At 38.8% G+C, this 23,833-nt stretch overlaps 2 protein-coding genes across 2 annotated transcripts; one reads left to right on the forward strand and one right to left on the reverse strand.

The window, feature by feature from the left end:
- The first annotated feature begins 357 nt into the window (after positions 1-357).
- Positions 358-10,722, forward strand: LOC143280927 (synaptojanin-2-binding protein-like). The gene is made up of 4 exons (XM_076585712.1): positions 358-576; positions 7,350-7,486; positions 8,644-8,757; positions 9,331-10,722. The coding sequence occupies exons 1-4, from the start codon at positions 525-527 to the stop codon at positions 9,469-9,471; spliced, it is 444 nt and encodes a 147-aa protein (XP_076441827.1). The 5' UTR covers positions 358-524; the 3' UTR covers positions 9,472-10,722.
- On the reverse strand, positions 10,404-23,508 carry LOC143281404 (uncharacterized). The gene is made up of 8 exons (XM_076586612.1): positions 23,450-23,508; positions 21,115-21,323; positions 18,808-18,880; positions 17,919-18,011; positions 16,996-17,148; positions 15,912-16,241; positions 14,904-15,080; positions 10,404-14,368 (listed from the first exon to the last, which is right to left on the reverse strand). Exons 1-8 carry the CDS (start codon positions 23,469-23,471, stop codon positions 14,148-14,150), a joined length of 1,278 nt encoding a protein of 425 aa, XP_076442727.1. The 5' UTR covers positions 23,472-23,508; the 3' UTR covers positions 10,404-14,147.
- Positions 23,509-23,833: the final 325 nt, after the last annotated feature.

A 23,833-nucleotide genomic window follows, 5' to 3' on the forward strand; every position in this document is an offset into this window, starting at 1 on the left:
ATCACTTTATTTTACAACGCAGCATGCTACCAGAAAGTGGGTTATTATCACAGACTTTGGGTTGGCAAATTGCGCGCGCGCGCACACACACACACACACACACACACACACAGAGGGAGCATTCATTGTTCTTAAGTGCGTCTAACATAATTGCTGTCAATATAACAATTTCTCAAGCATTTTTGCCGGTACATTCTACTACAAATAGCTATTCCAAAATGAATTAATCGCACTTGAGTTGCAAAGCCGATCGAGGTTTGCATAACGAAACAAATATCAAAAGCAAAAGTAAAGCCTCTTCTTGACATTATAGAGGGAGAGCACTGTAAATGACCACTTTTTTGCTTCACTAAACACTCCCTGTTAACTGATCGAAAGGTGGACGGACTTGACATTTTTACATCTCCCGTTGCCGGCGTCTTGTGGGAGGCACAGAATGTCCTTTAGCAGTGCATGGTGTCAGTCTTAAGTGCGACGAAAATTTGTCGGAGAACGACCATTTGCTCTCACTGTCGACAGACGCCATGCCACTGAACTTACCGGTCAACACTTTTGTTTTGGAGCGAGGGGACACAGGTCAGTTGGACTTCACAGCTTTTGCAACTTCTCAGTATTTTACACCACAGCAAACACAAGGCTGTATACAAAAAAATAATAAAAATGCATTTCTGATTTTATTAAGTTAACGAAACATCAAAACGAAACATCAAAGGCTTTCAATAGTCTGCAGATGAATAATATCAGAGATGACCTCGACGTGTTTCCACAAGAACTTCGAAACTGAAACTACGGAAGATTTTTAATACCTTTATTCATTAACGTGCACAGTACCACAACGTTTAGGACTATCATACTATGCCCTCACACTGGAAGGGAAACAATCTGAGGAGAATATATTACACGAAAGCCAGTAATTAACGCAAAAATGAAGTGAGACACCGCTGACCCTGGCAGAAAATGAGGTAAGAGAGGGACCTATGAGTGTTGATCGACAGTGGACAGTCCTTCTGGGTGTTAACAGGTAGCCCAGTCTACAGCCAAACCTAACAGAATTGTTGGCATTGGCACATCATTTGATCACCTGACACAACAGACCTTCGTTCAGCTTTACAAGGCCCTTGTTGGTCCACTACTGGAATATGGTCATTGAGTCTGGCAGCCACAGCAGAAAACATTGTGCAGTGAAATAGAGGACATGCAACCAAATAGAGGACAGCAAAATAGAGGAAGTGCAATGAAATAGAGGACAGCGATATAGAGGATGTGCAGCGCAGAACAACAAAGTTGTTGTCAACTTCGAGGGATAAACCCTATCAGGAGAGACTGAAAATTCTGAGATTGCCAATTCTAGAACATTGACGCTGTTGAGGGGATATGATCGAGGTATATAAAACTGCCAAAGTTCGAGCTTGCCTGTGGAAGAGACCTACAAGGTCACAGTTTTAAACTCCAGAAAAGCGGACAGACTCAGTTTTAGAGGAAATTTCTCAGTTTCTCAACAGGGTTGTTTCCCTCTGGAACACTTTGCCAAACAACTTTGTAACTGCACATTCCATCAACTCCTTAAAAAAATGACTCGTTTGTCATTGGAAAAATCTGTTCACCCAGTACTTACAAGAACGTCAAGATTAGTCAACTATATAGGTTAAATTTTTTTTTAAATTTAGCTCCATACGTCAGCCACGCATGTTTCAAAACATATACTATATAGTTCTTATCCACAGAATGACAAACAGGCCCGTTGTGAGGGGGTCTCAAGTGTCATACAAGTCAAGTCGATCATCAGATAATGACATTGCCTGAGGAACACGAAGACCATAACAGTAGCACTACTGGGCCCTATACAGTAACGCTGCAGATCAGTATTGTGAAAGAAATGTTCAGCACAGAGCTTCATCTTCAGGGGGGAGAAAGAAGCAGACTTTATCAACAGAAACAAACTGATGTACCACATTTACTAATCACTATGGACATCCTCCTCACCTGATCTGAAGAAAGTATATGTGAAGATTAGGAAAAAAGAAAGGAATAGAATCTACTTCTTCCTCTTTAGCGACTACAACCATCATTGTGATTATTCTGTTAGTCAAAAAGGGGGAGTCTGACCTTTAAAAAAGTATTTTAAAAAAGCAGAACCATGACTGTAAAGCACCCCCAGTTCAGACAGGGAAGCCCTGTGTGTGTTGGGGGGGGGGGGGGGGGGGGTTAAGTGCTGCCCTATTGAAGTCTGGAAGCCCTTGACACAAAAGTGTCAATGGTCTTGGCCTCCACTACATTTTCAGGTAGAGTTTCAATCCCTGATGGTCCTTGGGAGGAACAAGTACTGTAGATTCTGGGTTCGACACTGTGGGAGCTTGAATTGCTGATTATGACTGTGGCACTGTCATGATAGAGCACACGGGTGTTCAGTGCTGGCACTTTAGTTGGCCCTGCGAAAGTTCGTGAACCCAGGAAGTAGGGCATGGATATAAATAAACGCGGCTGACAAACAGGCCGCGCCAGCGGCACTCGCTGTACGCTTGTTCGGCGGTAAATCTGCTTTGTTTCTTTCGCGCATCATCTCCTTGGATGGATCGGAAATAACGACTAAAGAAGTGGTTTTCTAAAAAGAACACAAAATAAGCTTTCCATTGACTCCAAACACAATATGTTTTCTTACATAGCGGTTGTTGCGGCAATGGCTGAAACATAAATGAAGAAAGAGAAGAGAAGGATAAGCAGAAACATGATCGCAAAAATCGTTAAGTTTAAATCCCTCTCTAAGAAAACAGGCGTTTAGCACAATAACATCGTAAATACACACAGAACATATAGCATGCCTGCATGCAGATTAGCTTACCTTTTGAGTTGTGCGATTTTTCTTGGCAGCACAACAAACGTTTAAATGAACACACTGTAGCATGGTGAGAGTGAGCAGCAGGGGGATGGAGAGCGGGGTGAGTGTCTGTCGGCTTATGGCACTGCCGTGCCCTTCATTCCACGAGAAAGACGAAGATTTTTAAGGTAAAAAAAAAAAATGAAACGATGATGTTGATAAAATAATGAAATTGTGTAAATCTAATCAAACTGCACTCCAATAATACAAGCAGCAATAGCAATAATTCAACTTTCTGTAATCGCTGCAGGAAATGTGTGGATGCTGTGAAAAGGTGGGAAAAGTGGGGCGGGGGCTGCGGGGCCGAGTGAAACAAAGAAGGCAGTGTCCCAGTTTGGCGCGCGGGGCCAGAAATACCACGGCGAATGTGCCGGTCAGTGCAGAGTGCGGTGGGAAAGTCTGGCATTAAAAAATTTTTGACCCAAGACGCTAGACGCTGCTCGGCCAACTAAAGAGCCGGATTTTGTGCTCGGCTGAGCAGCCGTGAGCAGGAACTAACTTGATGTTGTCGATGTGGACCAGGTTGTGGTGTATTTTGTAAAACATGGCAAGGTGTGCTGTCCATCTCCTGTCCTGAAGACAAGGCTACTTGAGATCCTCTATCATGTCTGAGGGGCTGGAGGTGTTACACCTCATTATAAAGCAGGCTGCTCTCTGCTGGTTGGCCTTAGTCTGTCGATGTTCTGTTGAGTATGAGGATCCCAGACTGAGCATGCGTACTCGAGGATGGGACGTACACAGGATTTGTAGGCCATCTTTTTGATGCTTCTGCAGATTCCTTTTCAGGAAGCCAAGGGTCTGTCTTGTTGGCTTTTTTGCACAAGTGTTAATGTGTGTGCTCCAGTTTAGATCTTGGGTGATGGTAATTCCTAAGTACTTGACGCTGGTGACAGTTTCCAGAGTATGCCTGTGCAGTTCATAATCATGAGTTAGGACTCTTCTGTTGCGGGTCACTGGTAGTGTGGAGCACTTCCCAGGGTGGAAGGTCATGTCCCATCTCTTTTCCCACTGAGCAAGCTGGTTAAAGTCTTTCGGTAGATGGAACTGATCCTGCTGGGAAGTGGTCATGTTGTACATGGCAGTGTCATCCACAAACAGTCATGACATCAGGGTTGCCAGCAGGTCGTTTATATAGACCAAAAACAGGCATGAGCCCAAAATTGAGCCTTGAGGGACTCATGACATCATGCTGACGAAGTCTGAGTGCCCTCCATTCACAAATACAGCTTGCATTCTGCCACTCAGGAAGTCGGTGATCCACCTGTTGATCTCTCCTCAAATCCCATAATGGTGAAGCTTGTGTAGTAGGAGACTATGGTTGACCTTGTCAAAGGCCTTGGCAAAGTCCATCATGAGGATGTCTGTCTGGTGGCCTCTCTCCATGCTCCAAAAAAAACTCATCTGTGAAGTCGAGTTGTATCACACGATCATTTCTTCATGAAGCCATGCTGCTGGTTGCAAAGAATGCTCTGCTGTTCCAGGTCATCTGTGATGGTGCTGGTCAGAATGTGCTTCAGCATTTTGCAGCAGATGCTTGTCAGGGATGCTGGTCTGTAGTTGGTGGGGTCATATTGTTAGCCTTTCTTAAATATTTGTGCTACTTAGGCAGCTTTCCAATCTGATGGTAGTTTTCTACTGTCAAGTGAGGACTGGTAGGTGATGGGTCAGTGATGGAGCTACCTCATTTGCAAGTTCTTTCAGGACACAGGGAGAGATGTGGTTTGAGCCAGGTGCCTTGCCAGGTTTCAGGTTGTTGAGCAGGTTCTTTATTCCCTGCATGCTGATGTCAATATTGTCCAAGGTAGGTTTCTGGTGACATGCGACATTTCTCCTCAAACTCCTCTACTGAGTATGTTCTGCCTTTTTTTTTTTTTAACACAAACTGGAACTGTTTGTTCAAGATACCAGTTTAGCCTTTTGGGTCTGACATTAGGTGTCCTCCTTCCCTCAGGGGTGCAAATCTGACATTGGCCATCTTCTGGTTTTTTGCATACGTCCATAAATGCTTGTTTTCAGCTACTTGTTCTGTTTCCCTGAAGGTAGTGTCCAGGTACTCCCAGTAGGCTCTGCGCAGTTTCCTTTGGGCCTCTCTTCACATCTGCTTGTGCTGCTCTTTGGGATCTTATATTTCCAGCTTGCACATCTTGAAGGTGTGGTTTCTTCTGATAAAGTGGTGGAGTGGGTGTTCCAGGGTTTGCTTTCCTTGATTTGGGTTTGCTTATGTGGAATATGTTCCAGGACAGCTTCTTGAAGAGTAGATTTGAAGAGTCCACATGTCTTCTGTAATGGCAGTGTCCCTATCCAAGTGTGCGAGTCAATTTATGCATGGATTCCTTGAGGCCATCCCAGTTGGCCTTCCTATACAGTGGTAACAGTCTTTGCACCTGCTTCCTTTTCTGGGGGTGGATGTTTACTTTGCAGTAGAATGCGTATTGGTCAGAGAGTCCTGGTAGAACTTCCATGCTTACTATTAGATGTGGACAGTTGGTGATGATAAGGCCCAATGTGTCCTCTCTTGTGGGCCTCTTCTACCAGTTGCTCTAAGCTGTGGTCACTCATCTTGTTGATTAACACATTGTGCAGCATGGTATAGTTGGGCTTGGGTTTCATAACCATTCGTTTCACTGCCAATAAGGAGATGTACTGTAGTATATGCAGACATAGAGGGATTTCCTTCCATGGATCTTAAGTCTGACCCAATGCAACTCACAGTCATCCTCTTGAAGTTCAGAAACCCAGGCATCTTTTAAGCACTCTGTGCACTGCTAGGACTCATTTCCATTCCTATTTCGGTCCCTTTGATAAATTTTGTAGGTGTCTGAAAATATTTCAGTCCTGTGCTTCTAAATTGCGCTGTAGAAGTATCAGTGGTAATCTTATTCAAACAAAATTTTAAGAAGAGAAAAATTGGAGAAACAAGAAAAAATTGGGAGGTGGAGGGGGGTGCGGGGTGGGTGGGTGTGTGATATATAGCCATGATACAATGGCCAAATGGTCGGAGCTTATGACTTTCATTCTTGACCTCATTCATTTGTGCGCTGAACCAAACATTTACTCTGTGAATGTGTTGAAAATTCCATGACAGCACACGTGGTTCCTTAGCTTGGAGATGTATTTGTACTAAAACCAAGACAACGTCAAATGGAATATTTTCTTATCAGTCAGTGTTACAAAAACATGCTTTTTAATCTCACTTGTCCCAGAGTTCAGGTTTGGTTCAGGGCACCATAAGCCATTTGAACAGTTCACCAGAAAATCAGTTGGTCACTCAAATAATTAAAGGGTCCCCATCTCTGACTGAATATGCATTGATGTGATATAAAATCGCTAATGGGATGATTCTGTGTAATGCTGTGACAAAATTGTAAATTTGAAGATGGAATTCAGAAGGAAATAAATTTTCCCACCCCGGGTGCCCCCATCAGGCCTCTCCACACCCTCAAAATTGGGAAGTGAATTTGTATTTTGTCCATCACATTCTTTAGTACCTCTCACACACACACATACACACGTGTGTGTATGTGTGTGATGGTATGTAGAGACGATGTGCTAATATTTGCTGTGTTATGATGTAAACTAAAAAATAAAATATAGGCAATACTAAACTTTATTCTGCGATGCTGAATTACTGACCTATGCTGACAGCTCTGAATAGCAGATGTTCACATTATGGTCCAGTTGGTACAGAGGAAAAAGGTAGAAACAAAAACAAAGAAGTACAGCTCAAAGACATCAGATCTACAGTATAACTATCACTTGTGTCTAGTACCATTATTTTTGGAAAGCACTTTCATCTCCTACCTGAAAATCCAAAGCTTGACAATTGGTAATTTCTCTAAAGTTTCCTAAGTACTGTGACAGTATAATGCGTGGACCTGTTTGATTCTGTTCTTATAAATACAGGAAGAAGACCAAATGACAAGATAATATCTATGTCAGTATGTGTAAGTTAGGTTATGGATACATGAACATACCCCGGAAACAAAGTATGGCTATTCAAATGACACAATAAAAACAGTCATGCACATAAAAGTGCGCTTGTACATATTTTGATGAGTTGATCCTATCTCGATTTTATTTTACTTGAAATGGACACACTTTTGTAAACTAATTCTGAAGAAATCCCTCAGATTCAGACTCTCCAGACGTTTGCAGAGCAGAAGAGATTGTGCTGTTCTGAATACTCATTTGATCTTTCTCTACATTGGGCAGGCACATGTGGCAGCATGCTCCAAAATGGAGATGATTTCTTACAGCAAAATGTTCTGCACATGTAACAAAAACATCCTCAGTCAAGGAGACTGGTAGAAAGTCAAATGTTAGTTGTTAGAAAAAAAGATACAGAAATGCAGTCTTGCAATCAATCATTTATTAATTCAAAGGGAATCGATCACTTTCAGACTTTTTAACTTGTAAAAAAAAAAAAAAAAAAAATGTAAATATTATGCAAAGCATTGTTTGTGCTATGTTGCAGGCCTGGGATTCAACATTCGTGGTGGCACAGATATACCTCATGTTCCTGGAGATAATGGAATATTTGTGACCCGTTTGAAAGAAGATGGAGCAGCTTTTAGGGATGGAAGATTGAAAGAAGGGGATAAAATCCTTGCAGTACGTAGCTTGTTTTCTTCTTTTTTGTGTGTGTGCGTGATGTTGTATCTTTGAGACTCTTCAGTGGTGTAACACCCACTCTGCACGTTTCAGTGATGGTGTTACTCCCATTCTGCTCATCCCAGCTCATGTGTATTCATTGATTCAGTCACAGTGGTATACTGTTTCACAAATTCACATTCCGGATGTTAGCATTCCACACACAGCTTTATTCAGGCATCAGAATGGTCGGTGGATTTGCAAACTCCAGAGAATTATAAATTGTTGACCCATGGTTTTGTCTCTGGTGCCCATCAGATTTTACTTCACAAGCACAACCATATTATACTCACATTGTATTCTGAAAGTTAAACAGTTTGTACCTGAATCATACAATATTTCTGAGGGTTAGACTTGAAAATAATACCATCACTTCTGTATATTACTGTATTGGATTGCCATGAGGCAGTTATGGTGGCTTTGTGCAAGAAAGACTTTAAAGCTTATAAATTCGTTGTTAGTTCATCTTCAGTCAGTCTGACATGGTTTTGATTGATGATTTGACCCAGTTTCATATTTTATTCTCTTCACAGTTTCTGTTGTGCAAGAGGTGTCTTTCAGTTATAAAATTATCTATGATGTTTTTATTCTCTTCACAGTTTCTGTTGTGCAAGAGGTGTCTTTCAGTTATAAAATTATCTATGATGTTTGATGTGGATGCTTCTGTTTTTCCTGAAGACACAGTAGCGTGTATGCTGCTTTTCTTTGCCATCCAATGATGATACATTGAATGGTTTATCCTAAAATATACATGAATAGAATATATTATATATAGAGACATGAAAAGGTCAGTGAATTTTGTAATTGAATTACCCTGATACATTGCAAATCTATTTAATTATACAATGAAATTGAAGGATCCTGGATGAAAGATAAGTAAATGATAATCAGTGCGGGGTGGGAGGGTAGTTGGAGGTGCAGGGGGATGGGAGTGTGAGGGTGAAGGGGGAGTGGGGGAGAGAGGATGAGGTAAACTTAGGAAAAATATAATGTAAAGAGGACCAAATGTCCTATTCATCATGTCCTATTCATTGTTGTTGTTTTCTTTGAAATTTTTAATCATATCTTACTGAACTTCTCTTTTGTTATGTGTGATATACTCAGTACTGATTTGACAGGTGAATGGCAAGAGCATTGAGAATGTGACACACAATGAGGCAGTTCAGATCTTCATCACAGCTGGCAACACAGTGGAGTTGAAAGTGCAGCATGGAGCCTATGCTGAACTCATGGTCAGTGATTATGGTGGTGGTTTAACCTTCATAATTTAACATAAATTTTGCAAATGTTTTGTTCTGCCTTTGTGAACAACGTATTTTGATAACCCGAGTTATAGTCTATCTCTAATGTACATGTGTGTTTATAATGTGTGTGTGTTTGTGTGTATAATAAACTCAGACTACCGCTTGGGTTTTTTTTGCTTGTTTGTTTTGATCATTAGATTTTTTATTTGGAACCTCGATGACTGGTTGTGCTGATCATGGTCAGAGTCAAGATAACAATAAAACATGAAAGAAAAAGTTGTTTCACTTTATTTATTTATTTTGGTAATTCACTAATTGGTTATCACAGGTGAGTCTGGAAGGCCACAACTGACATACTTGTATGTTGATGTATCCATTTATTCTTCAAAGATCAAAGTAAAATGTTCACAATGTATACTATGAGCAGAAAAAAGCACCTGCTGCATGTTTGCTTTGGACCCTGCTTTTTCTCTTTTTTCCTAGTCCCTTCTCTGCCATCTCATGTACACTTTTGAGGTACAGCACATCCTCACAGCAGTTTTTACCTGTTTTCTTTTCCAGAGACAGAGAACATCTGGAGAAGACGGAGGAGGAGGAGGAGCAGGAGGCAACTTCAAGGTGTTAGGTGCAGCACTCACAGTTTTGGCTATTGTTGGTGTAGGTCTTTTCCTTTTTATGCGCCAACAACCGCCCGCTGAGTGAAACGGTCCACTGGATATCTTTTGTGATTCATCAGTGTTTGTGAACAGGTCGGGTTTATAGAATTATATTTTTAAGCCAGTTACAAGGAAAGTTCTCTTTACTATTACTTTTTATGCTGAAGTCTGGACGGGACACCTATTTAGGACCACCAGCTATCCTACTCCACAAAGTTTTAAAGTAAACTATTATTAAAAGCAGTATTGCTTAAAATGGGTATGCATCTAATGATTTTTAGTATAACATCATCTCACCTGTCTTGATGTGGGTTGAAGATGATTTCGAACTAGGCAGAACTGCCAACTAAATTACAGGCTGTTTACTATTGTATACATATTATATATTTGCCTAAGTAACTTTCAGAATTTGCCTTACTAGTGGAAGTTTTTATACCACTTAAAGATTACTGATAGTAAAACCAGTTGCCATTGCAGACAGTAGTCAAATGTTAAGGATTGTTGTTTTGTCACAGTTAGGGACAGCAGTATCATGAGGATTATGAACAATAGTGATATGCTGTCTGCAGGATGATGATTGTTGATAACAATAGTGATTGCAGACTGCAGTATGAGGAGGATTGTTGAATCAGTGATTGCAGACAGCCTTACTGATGAGGATTGTTCATGGCAGTAATGATTGCAAACTGTATGACGAGGAGGACTGTTGATAGTCACAGTAATTGAGGACAACTGTATAATGATGAAGTTTGTTCCTAGCAATTGCAGACTGCAGTCAGCAGTAAAATGATCCAATGTGTTATTCGAGATCTGATCACCGACTGGTGCTTGGGTGTAAACATCCATTCAAAAGGTTAGGTTTCATCAGTGCAGCTCTGCTTCTCCATAAAACTTCAGTTGTGAGTGGGGGTGTTGACAGGAAAGGAAACCCTGACTTTCATATTAACAGCTGAAAAAGCTGACTTCTCATTGATTTAAAAAAAAAAAAAAAAAAAAAAAAGTTACAAAAAAATGTGCTGCATTAACCACTGCATTACAGAGCTTGGTATCCAGAGTTTTGTCAGCTTTGTATCCACTACACTGTACAAAACACCGGTTTCATTCACAGAAAGTGTCATAAAAAATTGAGTGTGCATTGTTGTTGTTTATGCATACAATGTGCAATGAAGGGGAAAAAAAGAGTTGAGAAAGTATTCCCTTTCTTATTTGGATTGTACAATCTAATGCATAAGTGTGTATCTGTTGAGATATAAACAGTGTGCTTGAGCAGATTTTGAAATAAACATAATAACCTCCAGTTTGAGTTCAGTTGGTTTCACAGCCGCTGAGAGAATGATCTTTGTAATTTTGTTTTCATTGCATATCATCAAAACATGACGACGTAGGAATGGTTTTCAAAAAAACGTCCTAATATAACAGTCTTCACTCTTGTTACAATGAGTTTTGCAATCTTGTTTCTCTCCTAAAAAAATTCTGGTTACTGCTGGCATGTGTGCTTAAGACCATTCACTGAATTGTTCGTGGCTTCATCAAATCCATCACATGAGAGAAAAGAAACAGAAATCTCCAACACACATTCTGCTAATCTTGAAAGCGGTATGCAAACTATTTCATGGTGATGAACATGAGCAAATTGCTCTTCTATGAAAACTCCACTCCAGTTATCTTTCAAAGTTAATCACATTTTAGCTTAAGAAGCCTGAACATGTATGTATATTCTATATATAGAACATGCATAAATCTAGATCCTTCCACAGAGACTTAAAAATACCTAACCCCTTGATAGTTGCCAACTAATTACCTGTCGGTAAATGACTATTAATGTGATAAAACTGAGTGATCCATATAAAAAGTCATCTGGTCTGCCATAGTATTAAAAAAAAAAACAAGGGTAGAAACAAACAAAAATCCCAACCCATTCAATCATTTACAAAATGCTTTTAAACTTGCTTTTCCAGTTTGTCTTACTTTAATCATCAGTATATGAGGAAACGCCAATAAAGAAGTAATACACAAACTTGCACAGACAGTGCTGGTAAATGAGGTTCTCATTCTGCAAAGTATGCATACTTTGTAACAGCTTTTTTTTTTCTTTTTCTTTTTTAAAAAAATATAAATACAAGCAGCAGCACAGAATCATAAAGCCCAGGATTTTCAATAGATTACCTCTTGTTTGCTCAAGATATCATACTTCTCAAAGGCAGCTGATATGGTAGTTCCATTGAAAATAAAGACACGCACAAATCATCATCAACATGCACCTTGTTCACTCAAATGATACATTTGTTTCACAGATGTTCTGGTAATTCCTTAACAGTAATGATGACACACTGAAAATTTTGAAAAAATCAGAAATAAAAGTGACATTTTAAATAAGTACAAACTGGTCACAGTATTTAGTGCCTCAGGATTAAACTCGAATCTAAACTACTAAGACCTATAAATTAAAAATCTTGATGCTCTTAAAAATTTCTTATAACACTTGAATTTTAGTCACAGAATCATTACAACTCTGAACAAGAGGAAAAAACCTTTTCAAAACTTTTCTTCACAGAGGACTTGGATCCTCTTTCTTTGAATTCAGCAACCAGAGGGAAAAAAAGGGTGGTTTTCTTTTTAAGGCCTTTCCTCTTTGCATATCCCTCACAGAAAATTGGACGGGGTGAAAACAAAGATCTATGGTTAAATATTTTAAGAATCATCATCCTTTGGGATGTCTTAAAAAAATCAACCTGACCATGAAAATTTCTACCATTAAGAAACAAACAAAAAAACCTTAATTTTTATTACAGTAATTTCCTTCAAGCATTTCAAATAATCTGAAAGGGAAAGAGGAACTACAGAAAAAAAAAATCTGTTTAACTAGAAAATAGGAAAAACAATAACAACAAAAATCTGCCAATTGTGTAATTGATGCAGAATCTGTCCACTTTGAACAATATCATGTTGCTATCATCAGCATGATCAAGGCCATACATCAGAGGAATCCCCGCATTACAGTTAAGTAACGTTGGCAATAATTAATAGTACCTCCTGTTCCAATCAAAGCTAGTAAGCCCCCTACTTGATGATAACTGCCCAGTGGTGGAACCAGACTGAATGAGAGTCACCTCTGGCTGAAACTTACCACATCCCTAAAAAAAAAAAGTCCCCATGATAAACCTGCCAACACTTGAACCCAAACACAAACTCACAACAGGCATTGAAGCAGAGAAGAAAATTAAAACTGATGTCATCACAAGTGCTGGGCTTGATCACTCAGAATATTGGACATCATTTCTTTGCATCATGATCATTAGAGACGATGAAAATGGTGATACTGTGAAGAAATATTTAAGTTTGAGACCACAAAAAAGGTCTGTATTCTATGCTTCTTTCCACAGTATACGTTCATGTCAATCAGGCCCAAGGAACACAGACATCTGCAGTACTGGTCAGGAAATACACCAAAGCTGAATCGCTGAAGATGCTCGAAAATGTGGTCCCAGTCTACCCATTTGATCCAAAGCATTATTCAGCTTTGGGGAGATGTACGATAGCCAAGCAGTTACAGGGTCAGGTTGGCATTTCAGTATGAGGGCCCTGGGTTCAGATTCCAGTACTGATGACTGTTGGGCTGAAGGTGGAGATTGGTTTTTGTCATCTCTCGGGTCAACATATGTGCAAATCTGCTGGTGTCTTAACCACCTTTGTGCATGTGTACTGAAGATCAAATAAATGCACACATTAAAAGTCTTGTAATCCATTTCAACATTTGGTGGCATATATCATACACATACCCAGCTTGCACACTCTATAAAACAGAATGTGGCTGCTTACATGGAGGAATAAAAAACAGGTCATCCATGTAAAGCCCCTCATGAGTAAGAGTCAACTATGGAGTTACACTTCACAAACAGAAGGAAAAGCTTTGTAGAAGCAGGCTGGGGGAAAAAAACATGCATGATATTTATTCTTCTGACAGGATTTGATCTTCCTGTGCATCATTCGATAATACAGACCAATCCTGCCTGTTTCTGGCTGGGCCAAATTATCCTGGGATTTTAGTTTTGCTGAAGGTGTAAGAAATGTAATTACAAAGGCTCTGAAAAATCCTTTCTTTTGTATCGCTCACCATATTTGTCTTGGATCTGGCCTTGCATATTCACTTTCTAAATGCAGTAACAGACCCTGAGTTGCATATCTTAAATGAACACCAGATGCTTTGTTCAGTGAATTTATGGTGTCGAATTAGACTAAATGCACAATGTTAGGTCATAATATAGCTGCTCAGTCTGACAATCATGGTAGGACAGAGACCTTTCTCAGGATCCAGGAAATCTATATACAGTCAGCACAAAGGATCTGATCAAAGAAGAGTTATGGCAGAATGGCAAAGAACTGTCACATCAGTTTGATATGACTACTTTTCCTCCACTCCTCCAAGGATTAAGTGTTTAAAGACCACTGTACAGTATTTATTAATATCCATTCACTCAACTTCCATCCACACTCTCGTTCATACATTATTCTCTCTCCTATTTAACTGTTGACAGCATTCTTTCCATCAATTAGTCAGTGTGTTTGTACAAGATGTGATGGGGAAAATATTCTCTAAATCCATCCACTGACAAACTTCTGTTCAACAAACAGCAAGCATGTCTGCACTGTCAAAATAACCAATCTGTCAGACCCTGCAAAACCTGCAAAAACATAGATCCAGAGAAAACCATCCTGAAGATATCATGACACTGAAGACTTCTTGCCGAGGCGACTGAATACTCCTGTGGCAGACTTGGCCTTTGGTGGGGGGGATGTGGTAATTGTCAGCTTGCTGGTAGCAGGTGACCGTACAGCCCTCACTCCTGGCCTGGATCTCATTGAGGAGGATGTCGTGATGCTCAGCTTGTTACTGACTGCTGGCTGTGAACTTTTGGCTCCCAACCTGGACTTTACATCACTCGCTGGAGGAAAAGAAAACACTTTTAAGTTGACATCTGCAAAAAGCAAAACAAAAATACACAGTGCTAGCAAAGCTTAATTTCATCTGTGTCAGTCCTATGCAGGAACAGCCCAGGATGTCTGGGACCAGAAACAATGGTGGCCAGAGAAATTGCATGGTGAGAAAGACTGACCTTCCAAGAAAACTTTAAAGGGTAAGGACTCATTTGGGGTGAAAAGGGAGATTGTCTAAAAGAACTACAGACCAGAGAGAGGTTCAAGGGAACCTTAGACTTCTTTATCAAGGATGGACAGTCTAACTTGCAGACAGTGATGTAACATTCATCTCTTAAGTTTGGATCACACCCATGCATGCAAGTATAAACAGCATCAAAACTGAATGATGAAATTCTCCTGACTTACAGCCAGTGGTGGAAAGTGCATCTCTACAGTTTATATCACACAGATGAGTGCAAGTATAAATAAACAGAAAAACAAATGATAAAAATATGAACAACAACAACAAAAAAAAAGAAAGATAAAATTCTCCTCTCTCACCTGCTACAGCCTTTGTGGTTGGCCCAAAACCTGAGGTGGTGCTGCTGGCTGCTGCTTTCTGCACTTTGGGTCCTAAGCGTGTTTTCACACTGGCTGTCTGGACTGGAGCATCCATAGACAGTACTCCTGCTGTTCTGGTCAGGGGGGTGGTAGTAGTCACCTCAGCCTTTTGAATGGCTAAAACAAGCATACTCACTTCAGTCTGAGGTATATCTGTTTCTAACAAAAATATCTTGCTTTTTTCTTTTTTCTTTTTTTAAATATATGTGTTCAATCCCTTTAGCTGTCATCTAAAAACACACACATAAAAATACCTTCAAAAAGGGGAGAAAGGAAATAACCAAATACAATATACAATAATATAATAGCTATAGCGAAAATAAATCATATCTGCCATTGTTTAAAAAATAGCTCATACAATGATGGCTTTCAACAGAATGTTTACTGCAAAACTTCTATTTTCAAACTATGATTTTTCTGTCATGATGACCAGTAACAGTAAAATAAGGAGTTTTGTTGTTTGTACAAATGATCTCTTAAACATGTTGATGTTTGTTTTACAGTTGGAGTTCAATATCTTTATACATCATTAAGTAATTAGTGGAAAGTCACTTGAATCATTCATGCAGAATTTTTACAATTAACATTTTGCTTGGGCAGAAACCTCTGCTGGATAACTCTCCACTGTTTTAAGAAAGTACTGTGCTTAGAGCCACAGTGTAAGCAGTATATAAATGGACCTATATATTTTTTTCCTTCTTTTTTTCAAAACCTCTTCAAAAAAAATGGGGAGAAAAAGACTAACACAAAACTGTAGGCCACCATCACCTGATCCAGGTATGTCTTTTTCAAATGAGCAACTTTAATGTCAACTAAAGATAATTTCTAAAATGAAAGGAAATACTGAATTACATTACAACCAGAGACAAATTCTCACAACTAATTCTATTTTGAACAGCATGATGGAATCTTACCTGATTTTCTGGCTGATAGCAAAAGCTCATCCACTGCACTGGACACGGGCATGGTGGCAGTCCTCTTGATCTTGGGTGTAGACGGTGGTGCTGGACACTTGGACTTTAAGTGGCTGAATGTCGCTGGCATCAAAACTGTCACCTTTGGTCACCATCTTAACCCGATCCAATCCTGTCACCTTCACTTTGTTCAGACCAGTCACTTTAACGTTTTCCACAGTGGTAACCTTGACAGGGTCATCATCAACAGTAACTCGGATCTTTTTGCGAGGCATGGAAGGCGAGTTCTTGGCGCTGGTGGAAAACTTAAGGATACCATGGTAGCCAAGAGGGCTCTGTGGGCTTCCGTCATCATCGCTGTCACCTGCACATCAACAATAACAAAATGTCACCCACATCAAGTTTCACTCTACCTATCTCCATGACTTTAGGCTTTGAAAGCTGAGACCAAGTCTTTGTGTGATGCTGATACACTGCCCTTGCGATGTCCAATGTAAACAACAGTCTTGATTCTAAACTGAAGGATATCACAAAAACAACAGAAAACAACCAACAGAAAAGCTGCTTTTGATTTGTGAATACTGATACTGACAGTTCGGAAAAGGAGGGAAACTAATGAGAGCATGGTGGTTGTCTCAAAAGCTGACAACACCTTTAAGGTAGGTACACAAAGTGGCAACATGGACAGTGTTTTGGGTGGAGCTCAAACATCAATAATTCATCAGCTACCTGACATAAAGAAAAAAAAAACATCTCAACATGCTAACTTGCCCAAAACACTAACTAAAACTAGAAACATAATCGTAACCTCATCCATGTTCAAACCTGCAATCCCCAAAATTTCAACTCAGTGTTTTTCATTCAGCATAAAAAAAAATGCTATGATTAACATTCTCCAAAGAAGTGATTTAACCTTACACCAAAGAATATCTTTATTATGGTTTGGGAAAAAAAAAAGACTGTAAAATTCTGAACAACAAATGTAGGCCTCACCTATATGCACAAGGAATTACTGTAGGATTTATGATTCCTTTTCGATACTCCATGTAGTACAGTCACTGATGCAACTACTCAGTGTTCAAATGTGAATGTTTATCTTTTTAGATCTATATCCATACCAGGAGAAGTGGAAGAAGCTGCCCGCTTCTGCCCTGCTTTTCCACCCAGCCGACTGAACACAGACTCTCCTCCACTCGTACTTTTGGGACTGCTTCCTGATCCTGATGAATCTGCCCCAAGTCGATCAAACACTGACGACTTCTTGGCAGCATCTGTCATACAATGCATATGTCATAATGTGCATGGCATCACCTACTTTCTCTGCAGAGCAAAGTTGCTCTTGTATAGCAAATGAGAAAATGCACCCTATTATCAGTCTGTGTCATCAATCCACATCAATTTAAAAGCATGACTTAAAAGAAACAACTCTGTATCAAATAATTACACAACTAATCTGCAAACACCAATACAACTTTAGAAATGAAATGTATGCATGTAACATTTGATGTGTACAGTAGCCTAGAGGTGAGAACATTGGACTTTCAATCTGTGGATTCTGGACTTGAATCCTGTCTGCACCTGGTGGGTTAAGGATAGTTGTTTGGTTTTTGTTGTTGTTGTTGTTGGTTGTTGTTTTTATCACCCACGTCAATATATGTGCAGACAATGCTAGTGCCTTACTTCATGTGCCAACACATGCAGAAAATCAACCATGCATGTTAAAGATCTCATAAACCATGTCAACATTTGGTGGCTTATAGAAACACATATCCAGAATTCCAATCCCCGAAAACAGAGCACAGCTGCCAAACTGAAAACTGTCATACACAAGCCCACCTGTAGATATGAGAGAACGATGGGGATGGAGCCATGAGCCAAGAAGCAGCAGCAACAGCAAGCATCATTTGCATGCTCATTTCTTCATATTAATCCATGATTTGTCTTTCAGCACTGAAGAACGTGCATTTTCAAAGTGCTTTGGATTGGAATAAAAATTAACAGTACTTGACTGATATCTCTAGTTCATATATGTTTTACTTACTTGTATTTAATGTTGGTTTTGGAGGTGGTGGCTGGTTCATTGGGGCAGAATCAGGAGTCTTGGCAAGAAAATGGTCCACCATTCGACTTGCAGCTGTCAAATCCAAATCCATAATACAAATCCAATACTAATAATGGAATACTTATATAGCTTTCTTAAGCAGCTGCAGGTCACACACAACGCATGCATTAATACCCACCCTACACAGCAAGCATCAAGCATCTAGGTGTCATGCACTTTTATCCTAAACTGTCGATCACAACCTCTGCAGTGAATTCCAAATACTGCTCGACAAGGCATCATTCATGCTGCTTCAGAAACAAATTACTGTAGATGAAATGCAGATCATGATAATGTGTATGCAACATAAGTACATTATATCAAGAGGAAATGTCTCCAGAAAACTGCTGTCTAATACAGAGAACATATACTGTATCTCAGAAACTGATCCAAGAGATCAAGGATAATCTGTACATCTCTGAATGCCCTTATAGCCCACCAGTGAGTGAGTAAACAATTTCGATGATTTCTAAAATTCTGTGGGCAAATCAAAGCAGCATATGTTTCACTGGATTAACTGCACATTAACAGGTATATAACTACTGTTAACACATACCCACATACATATCCACAAAAACTAGTTAAGGATACCTTTGGAACAAATTATCTGGATTCAATATCCTCACAAAAAAAGTCAATATCCTCACAAAAAAGTCACATTCAAGAAATTTTTGTTTATAAATATTTTCAGTTTCATTTAGGTCTAGCTAATTACATTTGTATCTGATAAATCATCTCTATTTCTGGCTGAATACTATCTTCACAACCAAACGACAAACTTGTGAAACAATGATGTGGAATCTGTCCCATCAGTATTCAACTACATTACCTGTGGATCTTCTTGACGGGGAAGATGTTGAAGTGCTATATTTAGCTCCCTTCAAGGCTTTGTCTTTTGCATCCTGCAACAGAAAAGGACACTTCAAAACAGTCTCAATTAAGATCTTTCACTTTAAAAAATAAAAAGTAATGTATGTGATGTATGTGTAGAAAAGAGGGGGCCAGGGGGGGAAGGGGGTTAAAGAGAAACAAAGGAAAGGTATCTGATTCACATGGAAGATACTGAAACAAATAACTTCAATACTATTTACTACAATTTGTACCAAACCACCCATGTATACATACAAGAATACACTGATCAAGGCATATAGTATACTGTGAGTGGAAAAAAATCAAAAGCACACTGAAATATTTTAACAAAACCAACCAAAATCTAGTTTGAAATCTATAATTATTATGTAATATGACTATGAGTCAGATCTGTATAGACAGCATACATGTAATGATTGTATATCAAATTCTTATTCCTAGAAACATCAATTTAATATGAATGAAAAATCATAATTATGCTGCGACAAATAGCCAAAGAAAGTCTGTTGCAGCAGGTATGTCTGGCCAAAATTTAATTTTCCACTTCATAGCAGAAACCTCATAATATTATTTGCATGCCTGAAACTAGTGAAAGAGTGAAATAAAGTCAGAAGCCACACCAAATTTCAAAGCATGGTCTCAAATTGTTTTTGAGATACTGAGTTTTAAATTTTGAAAAATTTGGTGATTTTAGCAAATCTCATAAAATGGCATTTTGGAACCCCTGTATAATGGAAATAAATTCCCATAGTCAAAACCCTTTATATATGAACTGTATATTGTACACAGAATACTTTGTTTTTCGTTTGGCTGTTTATCAATGATACTGGCTGAATGGCATTATCCATAAAGTAAAATCAGACAGAAATGCTTATTTTCTGCATGTGGAATCCTGTAGTTTTGATGGTAACATTATTAAAATGACTGAAACACAAAAACTACTGCACAGATCTACATTAACATTTAAGATACATACTGGTTCAGGAAAGACTGTAGACACAAGACAGAAAATATATCAATAATATATCTTGATAACTGACTGCTTTTAACATAATCATATGAAAAAATATGCTTGATTCAAGACATTCAAAGATAATTCCACCATCAATGTTAAAAATAATCATCATTTTAAATATTTTTCAGGTTTTTTTCCCAACATTAAGCCAAGATCAATATGTATGTGTCACTTTGTGTAACTGATTTCTTGTTTCCACTTCTTTTAGTTTTACTATTGATCAGTACAGCTGGTCATACCTTTCACCCAGTTAAAGTACAGGCATCCAAATGAACTTATGTCTGGTCCATATCAGTGCTGAAGTATGAAAAGGTTGAAAAGATAACAACAGTCTTACAATACAGCATCATAAGGTATCCATGGTACTCAGTGGTAGTTACTAGCGTCGTTTTGACAAGTTTTTCAGCTAATTTCTCTTTAATGAAGCAACTGCACATATTCGCAAAATATCTGAAATTCAGAGGCACATAAATGAACAAAATCTTGTACAATTTGTTTCCGTAATTCTATACATGTGCTAAAGATACTCTCCATCTTTTCTTCAAAAACCCACATGCTGTACAATAATATTACAATCAAAGTCTGGTACTAAAAAATAAAGACAATGTCATTCACCACCAATTCAGCAAGTAACAAACACACACACGTGTGCACATGCACATACATGACACACAGTCACACACAAACATGCGCCCATGTATGGACACAAAAAAGCAACAACTAAAAAGTACACACAACCAATAAACATTTGTTCATGCATACAAACACTCCTAGGCACAGAAACACATGCTATTCATGTAGCATGCATAAAACTTTAAAAGGATAGAGATAAATTATAATAGTGAGATATACACACACTACCACAAACTTACAAACAACCCAAACACACACAAAACACAACACTGGGCTTGTTTGATACTAAAGTATAATTTTACATTTTGTTACTGGTAACACAAAACATGAACACATTATTCCCAAACAGGAAATGAACACACATCTTGTGAGACGCATGCAGTATTGTTCTTGCTATGGCGAAGTGAAAAGTGATAAAAAATATTATCCGTCAGCCATTCTGTTACAGCATTACATAGCGGCCGGACATACCTATTGCAGCAAAGTGACAGAAACTTTGCATTTTTCTCATTTTCTTGACACAGTAGCTATGCATTTTCTGTCTTCTTTCAACGTTTTCTTAACTGTTCTTTCCCTTTGTTGCCCCCTCTCTCAGTACTCCTACGGTCTTAGCCTCACCTGATCATGAACAGTCCTGGCATGTTTGAGAATAGCAATGACGTCCCCCAGGCGTGAAATACCCATGTCTGTCAGGTATTCCTTGGTGAGATCCAGCAGCATCCCACGCTGGATGCGGTTGTCTGAGAACAGCACAGCATAGTGTGCTGCATCCCCAGCAGGGATATGTGCATCTGTGAAAAACTTGAGCCAGTAGGATGTCTCTGTGGCTGTGGGTAAATAAAGTTATCAATAATTATACATGCTGATGATGTCATGTTTTGAACACTCCTTTTAACCTAATCAATATAAGTATAACAAAAAACAACAACAACAACAACAAAAATCTGTTACCTCAGTCAATGAAATCATTGTACAAAGACAAATCCATTATATACTTCTGCATAATTTCACACCCACACTGGCAGTGAACCATCATAAATTTGTTCGCTAAACTGTAGTAAGCAAGCAGTGATATTTATAAATATCCTTAAGTGGAATTGTGCCATTTAAAAATATCTATTTATGAAATTGTGTATGATTCGATTTTGTTAAACATTTTTCATCAAGCCCCCATCACACACACACACACACACACACACACACACGCACGCACGCACACACACAGTGATACAACCTTTCAACTATTTTAAGCTGCAGGGGTTCCTTTTTAACAACTTTTGAAGATGGTGTCACAGACACTGAGAGTGAGGCAGCTACAAAATAATGTTAACAAGGTATATGTGGCATCCAGCTATTTAAAGTTGCACTTAATAATGCAAATCAAATGAAATATCGAGAAAGAAAATCATCCCCCTGATTATTCACTATCATGCCAACTTCAAATGTCAAGTATAAAATGTTTTCAGTGCATGTTGTAATTGTTTTCAACTATTAGTTAAGCCTTTTATTTCAAAGATAAATTCTTAATTAGCTTCAGTATTCACTGTCTGTTATTTGATTGCTTATCAAGTTTTGTCGTATCTGAGTTTATCAATACAGACTAATTTTTGTGTGTTTGACACTGCTCCAGAGATATCTAAATAGTAAATCTTGTGAAAGAAAGTTCGTAAATGAAGGTTTGTAAACCTTGTAAATGAAATACCAGTGAGGTTAACAGAGTAAAGGATTAATCAAACAACAATAAAGAGAAGTAACTCTCCATTTACAAGGTAAACAACTCCAAATCAAACAACAATAAAGAGAAGTAACTCTCCATTTACAAGGTACACAACTTCAAATAAATGTTGTGTGTGCTACAGATTCAGCTAGCACACAGGTAAATAAAACTAAAAAGTATAACAAACCCACACAGTTCCTCAAAAAGGAAGTTTCAAACTTATCCTTGTAGAATATGGATCACTTGACATCTCTACACAGCACCAATGGCAGAAGAAATGTGCAAATTTAAAATAGCTTTTATTCAAGACTAGCATAGTCTTTTAGTCCTGAATATGCTACACGAATGTATGGACAATACAGAACAAACACATGGTTGCCTCAATGGGTATTTGACTGGAAATGACAGAACAATTAGGCTAGAAGAGTATAGGCTGATGTGCACATGATGTTTCAGTTTCGGTTTCAGTAGCTCAAGGAGGCGTCACTGCGTTCGGACAAATCCATATATGCTACACCACATCTGCCAAGCAGATGCCTGACCAGCGGCGTAGCCCAACGCACATGATGTGCTCATTGTTGTTTAATCCTTTACTCTCCTTGCATTTTATTCACCTGTGTGCTAGATTAATCTCAGCATATGGATATGCAGCATTGATTTGATGTTGTGTATCATGTAATTAATGTAAATAGAGACTAAGAGTCACTTCTCTACAAGTTGTTGCTGTTTAATCCCAGTGCAAAATTTATATACAATTCCTGATAGTGTATTAATAGAATGCTTGCTAATAATAATGAAAAGTAATAAAACATTTGTAAATTATTGCTTCTATTCATGTTACACACTTTTTGTTAGGGTTCTCCAACATGCTTCATCAACTAAAACTAAACAAAGGGTGACGTGGGTGGGGAATGGGCGTGAAGGTGAGCAACAGTACACTGGTGAGTGGGTGACCAATATGTGATTAATTATTTTCCGTTGCGACGGTGGCCAAATTGCCCACCGCAAACGTAATAACCCTGATCCTGATCTACAGTTGAAATTTTCTGACGTGCTTTCACACGTACACGTGCAAGCCATTCAATGATTCATTGTTAAAACGAACATTCAAAGTTGATACACCTGTGGTCCTGTGAAATAACTTCTTTTAAAATGAGCCAAAGTTTCGTAGACCATGCAGTAGCATTTATGATGCACCACGGTGAACAGTAGTGTAGTATAAACAAATATTCCCACCTGACTCGGTTCCGGACGCCATTGTTGTAAGGTTGGTTGCCTATCTATGAGGAGAGAACTCTGGTGAACAAGCGGCAAATTTTGGTTGAAGTCCGAAACATTTTTCTGTAATGATGTAGTAACTTCCCTGTATGGGTTGTGGGTGGGGTCACAGACGTAATGATAAGCAACCGTTTTCTCATGCAAGATCATATTGTTTATCAAAATATTTCAATAAAAAGTACATTGCATGATAATACAGTTGTCTCCTCTCAATCTTCTTCACTGTCATTGTCACTGGTCCCGAAACCTGTCGGTGATAGGTACAGGTACAGGTACAGGATTGGGGACTTTCCTATAAGCCTTCTGGCTTTTTAACGTCCCTTCACTATTGTCTTAATCAAG

This window comes from Babylonia areolata, chromosome 4 (genome assembly GCF_041734735.1).
Source record: "Babylonia areolata isolate BAREFJ2019XMU chromosome 4, ASM4173473v1, whole genome shotgun sequence".
NCBI classification, from domain to species: Eukaryota; Metazoa; Mollusca; class Gastropoda; order Neogastropoda; family Buccinidae; genus Babylonia; species Babylonia areolata.